Source organism: Mastigoproctus giganteus, chromosome 3, assembly GCF_048544385.1.
Source record: "Mastigoproctus giganteus isolate SK-2022 chromosome 3, ASM4854438v1, whole genome shotgun sequence".
NCBI lineage: Eukaryota > Metazoa > Arthropoda > Arachnida > Uropygi > Thelyphonidae > Mastigoproctus > Mastigoproctus giganteus.
In genome coordinates, this window is record NC_143577.1 from 189,755,819 (window position 1) to 189,772,228 (window position 16,410).

The window sequence follows — 16,410 nt, forward strand, 5'->3', positions numbered from 1 at the left end:
GGTCACGTTTCTTTGTGCTCTGATTAATAAGTGATTTTAGTGCCGATTAAACATAGAATTACTGTTCGGCAAAGATCTGGACTTGAAGAACTAATGATACTGAACTACCAGGTAATTTTATGTAAAACTCTGTGTGGATTTAAAGAACTTATCTGAGTTTTACTAATTTTACACTTGACAGCGTTGTGCCTGCACGTAGCCCGTATGCGCAGAGCCAATAGGGCTGCCTTCACGATCGTCATTATGGCTGCCAGACACGTTGTTTATTTCACGCTCGTAGATTTCAGTTTAAAGTGTTTTTCACAGCAAGAGTGTATACAGTGTTTCTTCAACTCCAGTGGACTCTCAAGGTGAGAAAATTTTCTGTGCTTTGTTGGGAGTTTGGCTGGTTGGAAGCGTCACTATTTGTATTCTTTGTGTCAGACCGCAAGGTCACCTTGTGGCTGACATCTGGAATATAGAGAGGCGACCGATATAGCGATCGCCACGCTTCTACCCTGCTCTTGACTTGGGAGGTGCAACGGTGCTTGTAACCTTGGACAACATTTGTGTCCCAACATTTTCCACTAAACTGTGTGCTAGTTTTACCCAAAATAATGACATTTGTGTGCACCCCCCCCCCTCTGCCATAGACTTATCATGGTAAAGGCGGAACATTTCTAGGGTAGATTCTACTGTCTTTAAATACCACTATCGTGTTGGCCGCGCCCAGAAACCCCACAGGGAAGTAGTCCCGTTGTTCTAGGTCTATTTTTACACCCGGCTATCTCCCTCCCCACATGTGACTGAGGGGATAGCCCAATGACTTAAAGGCCCACAACTCAAATTCTTTTGTGCTTCGCACTTGTGGCTGATTTTATTTACATAACGCGCACACTGCTTCTTGATAGTAGAAAGGAAATCCCGATAAACCGACGAGTCTCGGTCATCCGGAAATAGTGATATGGAGAGGAATACGGACAAAAGCAGAGCCCCTCTTAGGGGAACCCAGGGCGACGAATGCATAATCATCACAAACCAACAGAACGAAGGGATAGATCCCCGCTCCGGGACCCCCCAAACGGGTAAGAAGAAAAACAAAAAAGGCTCTATACCAAAATTTGAGATAGAAACCCGTTCCCAGACGGAGATAAGGGAAACGCAGGAAAATCTCACAGCGATTACGACAAAGGAGACTAGCGACGACAAGACACAGGAAACCTTCCTGGATCCTACCTTACCTGAAGGTACAATGTATGAAAAATCCCTGTTCCTGAAAACTGCTCTAGAATCCCTCTTTAAAGAGCAAACAAACAGAGTCACCACTGCACTAAGGGCTCAAATAATAACATTGTGGAACAAACTCGATGCACTCCTTGTCGAAGCCTACCTCGAGAGCGAAAGGGCCAAGGCTAAACTGCAAGCCTACGCTGAATGTGGGGCAAAACAAATGCCACAGCGTGCACCCACATATGCACAATCGCTGAGGACCACTGCTCCAGATACCTCTCTACAACTGCCACGTGTGGCAACTACTACAAAACGCAAAACGCTCCTGCCGACTCCACACCTAGTAATATTAAAACCGACCTCAACAGCACAACACCAGACTAGTGAAGAGGTGAAACAAACCATTATGAAGAACCTCTCACAGGATCTTAAGACTACAAAAATCAAATCTGTCCGAAAAATAAGGAATACAGGTGTCATCATTGAAACCCAGACGAAGGAAGACGCAAACGAAATAATCAACAACCCAAGGATCCAGACACTCGGCTTAGAGGCAGCGTCCCCCAAGAAAAAGGGCCCCAGTATAGTCATTTTTAATACCAGCAAGGATCTAACACCAGAAGCTCTGCAGAAGGAACTATATTCCAGGAACCTTCAGCATGAGTATCCAAACGTGGAACCAACGACACTAATCACCCCAAAATTCCAAACAAAATCCAGGACAGGAGACCACACAAATTGGGTAGTTGAACTTACACCAGAGGCATGGAAAACGATTGCACAAACAACCAGGGTTTTCATACATTGGGGCAGCCATCGCTTCAAAGAGCATGTGTCTGTTCCCAAATGCTTCCGTTGCTGTCGATTTGGACACACGACGCACACCTGTGCCCAGACAGAGCCTACTTGCGGCCACTGTGCAGAGAAAGGCCATGAATTTGGCACCTGCCCTAAAAAAGATGATCCGCCCACCTGTGTAAACTGTAAATCACAGAAGATGCCAGCGGACCACTCACTCAGGGACAATCAGTGTCCCATCTACATCAAAGCTAAGGGTGCATACCAAATGAGGATTGATTATGGACGCACGCCTTAGACCTTTTAACCTAGACAGGGTAAACTTCGCGCAGCTAAACGCACAGCGATCTAAGGCCGTGGCCGGACAACTCACCAAGAAAGCGAATGAACAGAACCTCGACATCCTACTTATCCAAGAGCCATATGTGCACAGCCGGGGGGTGAGAGGATATCCCCTATCCTACAAAATAGTTCAGGATAATAGAGACAACCCCTGGGCTTGCATCCTGGTTAGGAACCCTAGTATCACTGTAACCAAGATTTCCAGCTACTGTACATCCTGGGCCGCATGTGCCCATATTATAACCCCGCTCGGCGAACTCTATGCAGTCTCACTGTACTGCCGCCCAGGGGGAGATATCCTCCCAGCTACCAGGTACCTGCAGAGTTTACTCACAGAATTCCAGAATGCCAGGATCGTCGTGGGAGCGGATGTGAACTGTCGATCCCCGGCGTGGTTCAGCCAAACCCGAGGGCATCACAGCGCCACAAATGGACAACACCTAGAGGAGTTCCTGGCAAACAGTACCTTCACTATACTCAATCAGCCAAATAACCCCACCACCTTTTCCAGCACAATGTGGGAAGCCACAATTGACATTACACTCGCCTCAAGGTCTCTGGCTGGTCACCTCTCGGGATGGATGGTCAGGGAAAGCTGGACCACATCGGACCACAGGGTCATAACCTTCACTCTTCAACGCACCATAGACAGACAACAACCAACCCGACAAATCCAACATAGATATGCCATACAGAAGGCAGACTGGTCTCTCTTCCAGACTACCTTAAGAGAAGCAGCACAAACCCTCCAAATAGAGGGGCTGAGCCCGGACCAGCACCAAACCGCCGTGGTGGATCTCATCACTGCCGCTGCAAACTGCTCAATTAAAAGGAAAAACCCAACTCCAGGGGCCGTCCCCTGGTGGTCGCCGGAACTACAACAGCTCAGACGCGAGGTGAACACAAGGAGAAGACTATTCCAGAGAGCACGACTTTCCTGGCCAGCAGCAGAAATAGACCAACTCCGCGACCACTATCGCACCGCAAGAAATGAGTACACGGCTCTAATCCGACTCAGAAAACAGCGCTCATGGGAGCAACTTGTTTCTACAACCGGAAACGAGCACCCCTGGGGGGTTGTCTACAGAATAACGACAAACAAACTCCCCAGGGGAGAAGTCATCCCTGCAACAAAGACGCCGCTAGGCACTTATACCAAGACCTGGCAGGATAATGTCAACAACATCCTGGACAGCATGTTTCCTGGACATATTACTCCCACTACACCAGAACAGCAAAAATTATGTCAAGACAATGATACCTATACTACCACCAATAAGGAAGAACCACTTACCATCACGGAACTTCATACTGCTGCAGGAAAACTGCGCAACAAGAAATCACCGGGTATCGACTTACTGGAGCCTGAAATCGTCAAGAAGACCATCGAGACAATTCCAGAGGTAATACTCACCCTCTTTAATCACTGCCTTAATGAGGGATGCTTTCCACAAGCTTGGAGGACTGCCAAATTGCGCTTAATCCTGAAAAGTCCAAACAAGCAACAGGACCTTCCGGAGTCATACCGACCAATAGCCCTTCTCTCTGTACTAAGTAAACTCTTTGAACACCTCCTCAAAGTTAGAATCGAAACTTGCTACATGGCTGCAGGCCTAGAATCACAGAATCAATTTGGCTTTAGGAGGGGCTGCTCCACTCTGGATGCCTTGGAAAACATTACCAGAGCTGCTGAAACAACAAACCATAAATATCTACTTGTAATCGCAATAGATTTTGCCGGGGCTTTTGACACCCTGTGGTGGCCAAGCGTCCTCGGCAGGCTCCGGAAGGCCAACATCCCGGCCAACCTATACCAATGCGTCAAAACATATTTTGACAACAGAATGGTCGTTGTAGAAACTCCATATCATTCTATTTCCAGACAGATCTTCAGAGGCTGCCCACAGGGCTCAATCTTGGGCCCGCTCTTCTGGAACATGGTTCTCGACGGTTTTCTAAATCTAGACCTAGGTCGTGTGGCAACTCAGGCATACGCGGACGACCTGACCCTGGTACTGCGAGAGGACAGCAGAGCCAGGCTAGAAACTTCTGCTACTCGCGCCATTGACATCCTACAGAAGTGGACCGACGAAAACAATCTCCGCATATCCTCAACCAAGACCAGCTCAATACTGTTAAAAGGTAACCTGGACATCAGGAGACCACCACAAATCCGCATCCAAGGAACTACAATTAAGCTGACAAAGGAACTAAAACACCTCGGGGTTGTCCTAGATAATAACCTCTCATTCACCCCTCATCTGACCTACATTCAGAAAAAGATCAGAAGATACTCTGCTCTGTTCATGAGGGTCTCCCGCAAGGATTGGGGCCTGCGGAGGAAAACCCTCAAGCTATTCTATAAAGCTGTATTCCTGCCTGCCATAACGTATGCCGCTGGAGTGTGGTACCGGAAGGCTACCACGGCCGCCAACAGAAGAAAACTGGACACCACACAACGGTATATACTACTTATAATAACAAGAGCCTGCAATACTGTAAGCACACATGCCCTCCAGGCCCTGACAGGGACTCTTCCACTAGACCTTGAAATAGTCTTCCGCGGCCTAATATATCAACTCTCCAAGGGACGTGAGGCTAACCATCTGAACTTCACTTTGGACCCTGAAACTGACCACAAATTGGAACGCAAACGTCTCCTCACACATCTCAACCAGAGCTGGCAAACCCGCTGGCAGACATCAACCAAAGGTGAAATAACTAAAAAATTTATTCCTGATCTACAACTGGTGTACCCAAACTATCCACCTTGGCTTTCTCCTGGACTACGCGCCACCTACCTGTTGACCGGCCATGGCGCCATAAGAGAAAAACTCCATGGATTCGGATTGAGTGACACCCCCCTATGCCACTGCGGACTACGCGAGACATGGGGGCACTTGATGTACGACTGCCCACTGTACGAGGATCTCCGCTGCCGATTTATAACCACCACCCAAATAATGCTAAGAGACCAGGAATATCTGATACTAACTGAAAAAGATACTTATAGTGCCTTCACTCAATATGCGCAAGACCTCTTCACAAGAAGGCGGACTTTCCCGCATCCACCACCACAACAACAACCATGAAATGATATGTGGACCACCTTCGGACAGGACACAGCCTCACGAGTGACTTTCTATCCAGCTGAATTCCAACCAGCCCAATGAGACCGCAGAGCTTTCTGCATATGCCAGCCATAATGGCAATCGGTGCCGGCGCTCTTGCTGGACCCATCTTTCTTACCCCCTCCCTCGGCGGTAGGGGAGGAGACAGGATTTTTTTTTTTTTTTTTTTTTTCCCCTCCTGCCTTCTCCCCTACTCGCCAACCCATATTTCCTCCTGGTAGGGCATGGGCATGCCCCACTGACTTTTAATGGGGTCGCCTCCTCTATCGACCCCATTTCTTCTGTCTTTCTCCCCCCAGTCTTCAGTGTCCTCTCCCTCTCTACCTGCTCACCAGCGTATATCCCACAGGTCAAAACTTAATAGCTCCAAATTAAGTTCGCTCACATTTCGGTCTTTCAATCTAGCGATCAACCCACGCAAACGTTTTTTTTTTTTTTTTTTTTTTTTAGGTCCTTGCCACTGAAATCTCAGGAAACTAGGTGGCAGGGCCTGCCAGAGTAAATAACTGTAATACTAGTGTACCTGGTCTGCCTCCACGGGGCGAAGTGTGGGCAACGTCGGGCCTCAGCTGGGGTCCGGCGGCTAAATGGCCAGAAGAACAACGGTACACAACATCACACACCTCAAGATCCATATACTTTTAAATCTCTGGCCTTTACAGTGAACTGTATCACACCACAATGTAAACTACGCGGAGATGGGGGAAACCCCTGGTGCCGTTTGACCCTAAACACACTTTACACTTCACTTTACACTTTGTTCACCTGGATAGCAAGCCTCCTCTATGGCATTTGCTGATGACCTCATCCTGATAGTTCATGCTGAGACTATGGCACAGCTGGAATCCAGATCCAACCATGCAATCAGAAAACTGCGAGACTGGGCTGCCGTACATCGACTCTCCATTTCCAGAGAAAAGACCAAGTCAATCCTGTCGAAGGGAACCTTGCAGATTTCAAGACCTCCAACAATGAAGATCGCTAACACACCAATCAGGCTCTACTCTGAGATTAAATACCTTGGAATCTTGATAGACGCAAAGCTGACATTTTTTCCCCACTTGCAGTACCTAGCCTTTAAGATAAGGAAGTACACAGCCATGATCACACGCATCAGCCGGGCAGACTGGGGGCTTAAACGGAGGGCCCTCTCTCTCATCTACAGAGTTATCTTCCTTCCCATAGTTTGTTACGGTGCAGCTGTGTGGTGTCACTGAGTTAGCCTTGAAAGAAATCGCAGAAAACTGGATTCTATCCAACGCTCTATGCTTTTAGCCATCAAAAGAGCTTGTTTCACTATAAGCACCCCTGCTCTCCAGGTCCTGGCTGGCTGTTTGCCCCTCCAGCTTGAAGTGATCAAGATCGGACTGCATCATAAACTCAGAAAAGGGATCCCTTGCACAGTCTCTGGCATTCAGCTTGATATGACCAATGACGCAAAACACGAAAAGAAAAGGATAGCAGAAAAACTGCGTGAAATATAGAATGATCACTGAGATTCGACAACAAAAGGTACTGTTACCAAAAAATATATCCCAACTGTATCACTGACATAACCAAAGCCGCCTCCCTGGTTTGCTCCAGGTCTCCAAGTCACTTTCCTGCTTACAGGGCATGGCCCATTTATACATAAATTAATCGCACTTGGAATCGAAGAAAACTAATTGTGTGCCTGTGGCCATGAAGAAAATTGGGAACATATCATGTACCTCTGTTCACAGTGTGACGACTACCGGATTAGACTATTCACGAAGATACAAGAAAATCGTCGAAATTCTGAGCACCTTTTTCTCACGGAAGAAAATTTTATATAGCTCTCATTGAATTAGCTCAAGATGTATTTCAGAGAAGGCGTTCTACCCACTTGAGGCCCACATTAACAATTCCAGGAAACCCCAAATGATGACTCGAACTCTTCACACATTTTTTTTTTTTTTTTTTTTTTTTTACACCTGAATACCTCTGGTTTGGTCGGGTGCAGCTGAAATCTGGCTTGCCAGAAGTGGTATGACAACATGACGCTCTCCTTTGTAGTCCTCCTTTGTTCTGCAAACTGTCTTCTTCCCTGGCAATGGGTGGGCTCCCAATGCCAGGGGTGTTCCCCACTTCTCCTCCTTACCTCTTTGCTCAGCTGGAAGATACCTTCCTTCCCATCACTTACCATTTCTCCTCCTTGTTCCCACTTTGATTCCACTTCTCGTACTATCTGCCCCACTCAATCTGACCTTTGTTTTTATTTATTATAATTTCTATTTTATTTTATTTATTTATTTTTTACTTTTTTATTATTATTATTATTCTATTTATTTTTTTTTTTTGTTCTCCGTCAGGAAGCTCAGGCTGCCCCTGACGGAGAGCAGCCAGAGTACTGTGGAAGTCTGGCTCACCTCCCAGTGGTGGTGGCGGGCAACGTGGAGTCCCACATGGAGCCCTGCGGCTAAGAAGCCAGAACATTACGACAGACCCCAACACAACTCTTCACATACAACACAATACACGTTTTCTGGCTTTTACAGAGTTCTGTATACATCACAAGAGTACTGATGGCGCAGATGTGGGAAACAACAGGTGGCACCTTACCCAAACACTATGCCACTATGTTCACCTGGATATGGATTGACTTCTTCACCGAACTATGCTCTTTTCCCTCTTCCTACTCGCTCTCCTTTAGCCTTGTGTTAGAGCCAGGATTTTGCAAGTGTTCAGATTTGAGCTTCTGGGGTATGAGACTGATAGCATCCACTGTTTCGAACTCCAGCAGTGGGTGCGTGACTTGTATCCCACTTTTTAGTGATCCAAACTCGCTTTGGGCATTCAGCACGAGAGATTTGAGGTCTGCCACGGTTCATGCTTAGTTATGATCCTCCTCCTTGTGAAGTAGCCGAGGCTTTCCTAGTGTTATTATTATTATTATTATTATTATTATTATTATTATTATTATTATCATCTGTTTATTAACCTTAGGTTGACCCCCTGAACAGCCAATGGGCTAGGAGGGTGTACAAATATATATTTTTTTAAATACAGCGTACAATTTTATACAAATTTTTGATATTTAAAATAATGAAATTGTTTAGAAAGTTACATTCACTTAATAGCAGTAACTTTAAAATAAAATTGATATTAAATTAATATTGCAATTACGAATACAGGTTGTCCTACATATTTTTTCTCTCATTACAATTTGCTTTGCTTTATATTTTTGCATTAAATTATTTACATTTCTCATATAAATAAAGCTCGCATTTTATAGTAATTTTGGTGATTTGGTCAAGATTTCATCGATAATTTCGCTTCTGTATCTTCTATTTTCTCCAAACTTATTTGAATCTATGGAGAAGGTGTTGAAATGTTGAATCGTGTTACACGGGAACATTCCTTTCAGGGAGTCCAGGATAGTGAGCTTCATCCTAAGGGGACGTTGCCCGCTCTGGTGGTTTCTGTTGCTTGCTTTGGGAAGTGAGGTAATATCCTCAATCGATGGGGCATCAATCTGACGGGTTAGCAGCTTAGAGAGTGTGGACAGATTTTTTTTGAGAACAGTGAGCTTCCAGGGAGTTATGCCTAGATTGACTAGAAGAATAGATTTGGAGATAGCGAACGGGTTCCATCCTAAACGGTTCAGCCACCGCAGAATCCAGTATCCCATCGCTAAGAATCTGTTACGCAGAGAGGCAGGTGCTGAGGACCAGATTTCAGATGCATATAGAGGTATAGGAGTGAGACACCGATCAATGTATAGCCAAAACAGATTGATGTTGTGGCAGCCTACGAGCTCCTGGCGGATAGCATAGGTCTTCTTCTTTGTCTTCAGGAAATGATCTTTGAAATTTAAATCTTCATCCCACGTTAACCCTAGGTCAGTATGCGATGATACTTTTGGAATCGTCTCGCCATTAACTACAACTCGGATGTCATTTCTGAACTTCCTCTTCGTAATTGTCATGTGGGCTGACTTCGCATTGTTTAGTTGGAGTCCAGCTAGCTGTAAATGATCTATTAATTGTTGAATTTGATTGGAGGTTTGATTATTAATTTCTTGAATCTGTTTGGGATCTTTTGAAATAATAAAAAAATTTAAATCATCGGCGAAGGAGCAGAAATTTGGATGTGCAGCAAGGAATGGTTCAAGAAGAATTGCAAAGAGGGTGGTCGACATCACCCCACCCTGAAGCACCCCCCTCGTTGCATAAATAGTTTTTTGGTGAGATCCATTTTCTATAATTAGCTCTCTCCGGCGTAGTAAAGACTCCAGAATGCTGACTATTTGATTTGATGCCTTGAAATATTCTTTTAGGATGTATAAAAGGGTAGGGATTGACACAGTATCATAAGCAGATTTAATATAAACAAAAATAATGTTAAAGTGATTGTTGTATTTCGAGGAAATTCTACGGGACTTCTTAATTTGGGATAAGATTTACTGTTGATGTGCTCCTCTCTTGAGGCGCAGGAAGTTAACTCTCTCCCTTTTAAAAGTTTCGTGGTCTGTACTGTTTCTGGATCTTATCCATTTTCTATATGCCCTCTGCTTACGTCTAAAGGCGGTTTCATGTCCGGATGAAACCATCGCTGGGTTCTCTCGCTAATTCTGACTTGTTTAGATGCACCAATCATGGCCATATGTCTCAACTGCTCAGCTAAGGATTGTCTCTTCAGTGGATAATGAAAATAAATTATTCCAATTAATGGTGGAAAGATGGTTGATGACTATTTCAGGTTTCAAGAATTTTGTAGAAAATATTAGTTGAGAGTGGGTATCTGAATTATAATTTCTAACTTGAGTTCCTGATACCGTTGATAAAGAGAAGGCACAGGTAATAGGTGAGTGATCGGAAGAAAATGCGAAAGAGTTTGGCAGGTTGTTAGAGTTAGGAAAGTTGTGGGAAACAAGGTCTAAAGCTTGACCTGCTCTCGTTGGCGGCGTGATATGTCTTCTGAGGTCCAAAGAGTTCAAGGTTAATGTTAAGTCTTGCAGAGCTATAACATATCTTGGGACAGGTATATTGAAGTCTCCTCCCACACCTGTTCGTTGAGCAGGGGCTAGGCTAGCAACTAGCCAGGTCTGAAGTTCAATCCTTGTTTCTTCAGTGTGGCCAGGAGGGAGGTAGACCAAACAGAGTTGCATCCTCACTTGCCGGTTCACCAGTGTTACACATAAAGCTTCAAAGTTGTTAGATTGACTTAATATAACTCTTGTCGTAATTGACTAGTGACAACATCAAGAATGCTGATGGGACCTTCGTGCGATCACCATCCGAACGCCTGCAACGGTGGAGTGAATTCTTCAAAGCTTTGTATAATCACGACCCACCTCAGGGACCGCCAGCAACAGCACTCTCGATCGACCCCCCTGAGGTCTCCATGGTCGATGTTGAGCCTACAGTAGAAGAAGTGAAAGCAGCCATACAATCCCTGAAGAATGGCAGGGCACCAGGAGTGGACCAAGTCACCACAGAAGCAATCAAAGCCGGGGGAGATGTACTGCTTCGCCGACTACACTCACTCCTCAAAATCATCTGGTGCACTGAACAAATTCCGTTAACATGGAGGAAAGCTATTATCGTACCGATCCACAAGAAAGGTGATAACCGGGACTGCAAGAACTACCGTGGCATCAGCCTCCTTTCCATCATCGGAAAGGTCTTTATGAAGATCATCCAGTCAAGACTGCAAAAACATCGCGAGCAAACCAGTCGAGAAGAACAGGCAGGATTTAGACCCGGGCGAGGATGCTGTGATCAAATCTTTGCCATTCGTCAGCTGATGGAGGAGAGGATCCGGTGTGGACAGCGAACCGTCATTGTTTTCATTGACTTTAAGTCTGCTTTCGACTGTGTCCACCGGCCTGCCTTATGGAAACTACTAGAGGTTGAACATGTACCTCGAAAAGTCATCACACTCCTCCAAACTGCATACAACGGTTTAACCAGCCAGGTGCGCATCCAGAATGATTTATCTGAGGAATTTACCATCCAAACTGGAGTCCGTCAAGGGGATGTAGCCTCCCCATTGCTTTTCAACATCGTGGTCGACGCCATTATGAGGCAAGCATTCAGAAACAGACAGGGCATACAATATGACAAGGATCACTATGTGACTGACCTGATGTTTGCTGATGATAGTGCTATCCTTGCCGGTAACGACGCTGAAGCCACGGACATCCTCTACGACATTGCCCGCATTGCCCGGCCATACGGTTTGAAGATCAATGCTGGTAAGACAAAGGCCCTGACAACAGATGGGTCGCAAGCCACCATCTATCTCGAAGGCGTCCAGATCGAGCAAGTGCAGGACTTTAAATACCTTGGGTCGCTGGTCCAGGAGAAGAAAGTTGCATCCACCATGGAAATCCACAGCAGAATTGGACAGGCGGCCACTGCGTTCGCCTCGCTCAAATGGTGTCTGTGGAAGAGGACCAACATTTCCACAAAGACTAAAATCCGACTCTTCCGGACTTTGATCCTGCCCGTTCTTCTTTACGGATCGGAAACATGGATTTGTCTCAAGTTAGATTTGAACAAACTTGAGGTATTCCAAATGCGATGCCTGCGGCAGATCTTGGGCATCTCTCTTCGCGACCGCATCACTAATGATACCATCCGCGCCAGATGCCAACAGCAACCAACCATTGCCGACCAAATCCAGAAGCGAAGGCTCAGATGGTTTGGCCACGTATGTAGAATGGGCACGAACAGAATACCATCCACACTCCTTTGGAGACAACGACCCACCCAATGGAGCATCCAACGGACCGCGCCTAGGAAAACGTGGGCCAAGCAAGTGGAAGATGACTTGAAGAGCCGACGTCTCGACCTTAACCAGGCCAGGACTGAAGCCATGGATCGTAAGGTATGGAAGAACATCACAGAGCAAGTCCGAAACCCTGCGGCACCTACAGCAGCATACTGGTTGCGTGGCCAACCGCCTCCCCCAGCTGCCAGCTAAGGACCAAAGAAGAAGAAGAAGTGATTGCCTTTCTGGTGGAAAAGTGGCCATAAGCAACACCTACACTGCACCAACGTAACATTACATACATCTCTGGCCGTTTAACGGAGTTCTCTATCATCTCTATCCCGAGCTTGAATTAAAATTTCATCGTAGTGGGAATCGTAACGTCTCTAATTCTCATTATCAATAGAAAAATATTCCATTTTTGTTTATCTGTGTTTAAATTACTTTCTTGGTAGTCAATATTTAATGGTAGTGCAACCGCTCTTTGTGTAAAATTCATCTGCAATTTCTTTTCAAGTTCTTATCTTTTACTGAACATTTATGAACACTCTCTAGTTCAGATTTTAAAATTTTAATAAATCTCTTTGGTAAACTCTTATTTGGTGCTTAATGAGTTTAAAGGCTCAGTGAAGAAATGCTCTGTCCATTTGGCTCTACGATTAATTTTAGTGTACAAATGTGTTCGCTCGTTTAATAATCCCTTGTTGACTGTTGTCACATTATGATTATGGTGTGGAAATTCAGAACACGCCTGATATTTTTAAATGGGCACGCCATTTAATGACATCAGTCTTGAAGGCAGTGCACAAGGTCTTTTTTTTTTGCCTTCTACTGGCTTTTCTTATACCTTTGTCTCCATAAAAAGAAATCCAGTGAATTTAGATAAGCAAACCGCACCAGCGAGGCGCAGAATAATCATTCCCAATCAATATTCCCTGGTATATTGCTGTTTACGAGCCACTAATCTGAAATGGACGGGGTACACGGAGCAATATGACCTTAGTGGCTGTTGCTCCTAAAACCCTACTACTAATAAATGAAATCATCTACACTTGTGGTTCTGAATATATTTATTATGATATTATTGACAAAATTCTGTTTATGATATCAGACATATGGGTATTAGTATAACATCGAAACGTAAAAGACAGGAACAGGAGCTAATTTATGTGCCCAATGATTTCGTGAAACATTACAGTTTTTTGCTGTACGCATTTAAGACAATATTATATTATATGTGAGAAGATATTTTTTTTTTTGTAGTATTGGCAAGATCAGTTGGAATTTATGCGTCGTTTATTTTGGCCTAATGTGCAAAACCAAATTTCAATCTATTATCAGGAACTGAATTTACAGTATAAAATGTTTAGTTGGGCACTTTTATGCTGTAATTGCTTTATTTTGATTTCATTTTTTTCCTCCTTTTTATTACGTCTTTGTGCTCTGCACGTCTCTTTTATTATCACTCTCATTGGTCTATTTAAATAAAGAAAAGGTATAATGCAGTTGTATTGTTTGGATAACATGTTTAAAAGGAAATCTTGCCTGCAAATAAGGAAACTTCACACAATTTTGTATCACCAATTGGATTTTGATAGTCAAAAATAATGATCGCAACCATTTACGCAATGCGAGAAATAAAATGACTGTCTGTCATGTTTTCAGTTCTGGTAATGATATATGTTTGAACCAGCCTGTCGTAATCTGCTCATGTTTTCTCTGTAAAATAATGAAATTGGGCGATTTTACTTTATTAGAAAATTTTAGGATTATTTTCTTAATTTTGTTGATAATTTATTTTTTATATTCTTTAAGCAAATATGCGAATTTCAGACTCCCTCCTGGTCCAATTGGTTTACCTATTTTAGGATATAGACCATTTCTTGGAAGAAACGTGCACTTTGATCTCATGAAACTGGCTGAGAAGTATGGCAAGGTATTCAGGTAAGTCTATAAGTACTAATCGAAATAATATTAAATTTATTAGTTGAGTAAATTATAAGCCATTTGGAATATTAGAATATTGCGTTAACTCGCTCACTGTTATCTAATTTGAAATATTCTAAACGTAGTTAACAACTTGCCGTTGACAGTAACAATCCTGCTTGGCATGAATTGCTACTGCCAATGCCACCTAGGTTTCTTAGTTAGTTATTTGGATTTTATGAGCATTAGCAACTAAGGCCATATTGCTCCGGGGATATGCGGTGGACATTCCCTGACCTTTCCGCATCCTCCGTATTTGGTGTTCACGGGCTCGAGCCACCTAGGATTGTCACTGTTCCCCCGTGCACTGTTGATTTCATTCAATGTGGCCATCGCCGGTACATCGCTCCGAATGATCCTACAGCTTCTTAATGCGATTCATGTTCGGTGACTGTGCAGATTTTAGAGGATTTAACTGAATTTTATTTTAATTAGGCCTCGTTTGAATATTTGCCATGCATTAAGAAATAAACAAAAATTATATGGAAGCTTTATATCGAGACTAAGGTTTGCGCATTCTTCTTGAGTTGGTGTGGGTATTCCTGTACTAGGATTCTAGTTCTGTCGCATTGCCATGATTGTGTTACATTCGCGGTATGCTATATGTTGATCCCTCTCTCTTTCTGTTTTCCATACATTTCCTTCTGTCTCCTCGTAGCTTCTGTTTACATGCACGTTGCCCAGTCATTTTTTCTCCGCTGGTAGCGCATAGTGGTAATAATCACTATCCTCCACACACTCGGTTGGAAAGGGTGATTTCGAATCCTGTCAATAACGCCAGTAACTGTTGTGGACTTTTTTCAATCACAGGCTAAGTTAGTCTGGTTTTGGCGTGGATTTATAAAAGTATTTTTTTTTATATTCAGTAATCTTACTTGTGTTTGAAATATCACTTTGTCTGTAAATCCTGCAATGATTAGAACTTAGTCTTCCGTAAATCCTGAATCTATTTATTAAAATGCGCTATATATTAAACATTTCGGGGATGCTCCGTCTTCGCTAGAAAGCTCCGTCTGCTGGATCAATATTATGGATCCAGCAGTTATCCTTTCGATTAGTTTGAGTTTAGCTGTTACTGTCCTCTCTTTAACTTGGTCTTGAGTGTCTCATATTTTCTGTCTTGAGAATATTCCAGGAAAAGCAAGGTGCTATTGCTGTCCTGTCTATACCTTATTTGTTGTCTTCTACCTACCCCAACTCTAGTTCTGATTAGTCTAGAGATGGCAGTTATAATTGTATATATTTGATTTAATTTGTTAAATGTCGTCGGCTATCCAATTTCTTGGCCTAACTACAATTGATAAAATACGACAAACGGATTGATTGATGTTGTAAGGTTTTCGGCCCATCAGCGATTTAGACCATTTTTCACCATATGCACTGAGCTGACATTGTATTAGCAACACTTACCTATTATCTCGCAGGGGCATATTTTTCCTGTAATATAGCCCGCACAAATCTTGGTATGGAGTCCAGAAGATATTACAGGGTGTTCTCTGGTAGTGCTATCCATGCGTTTTGCAATATGTTCAGTAATGCCGGCAGATTATCAGGTGGATGGTGGTAACCACAAATGTCCTTTTCGGACCGGTCCAAAACATACTCAATTGGGTTGGGCGTGTTAAGCGGCCATGGGAGAACGGAAAATTCATTATCATGTTCCTGAAACCACTCGAGAGAATTCGTCTGCTGCTTTCACAAAGCAGATTCTTCCATATGCTCCGCCCCAAATTAATTACCCATCACCCACAGCAACGTTTCTGCATCTGAGCGGAAGACCTCGCCATCACTTATATTGACATCGAAGCAGCTTTTGATACAATTCGAGAACCTTCTCTCCTTCGACAGTTCGAGGACAACGTGTACATACGTAGAGACGCCTTGCACTCCCATTAATTCCACTCCTTGATAGTTCAATAGCATTTTATTCTGATGAGAAAATATTTGCCAAAAGAATATTCACATGCGTTCCAAAGGGGGAGTCATCCGCTCTGGTCTCCTCTTTACTGCTGTGATATCTCGATTTATAACCTAAAGATCAGATATGCTAACATTTTCTAATAATCTGAAAATTCTTACACCCCTCAAAACTAAAGAAGATCTTGATATTGCAGACAATATCAACGGTCTGCTTCTTTTACTTGCCACTTACCTAGAACAGTTTGGCCTCAGCATCAATCCAGAAAAATCAAAACAAAAAAAGAAACAA

The 16,410-nt window shown here is 43.8% G+C and overlaps 1 protein-coding gene across 1 annotated transcript in view; it reads left to right on the plus strand.

The window, feature by feature from the left end:
* The first annotated feature begins 943 nt into the window (after positions 1 to 943).
* The window catches only part of LOC150088498 (cytochrome P450 2C21-like), an 88,981-nt gene continuing 73,514 nt past the window's right edge, over positions 944 to 16,410 (plus strand). The window contains exons 1-2 of the mRNA XM_090370193.1: positions 944 to 2,264; positions 13,973 to 14,159. Coding sequence (XP_090226319.1) covers positions 944 to 2,264; positions 13,973 to 14,159 — 1,508 coding nt within the window. The remainder of the gene's footprint in view (positions 2,265 to 13,972; positions 14,160 to 16,410) is intronic.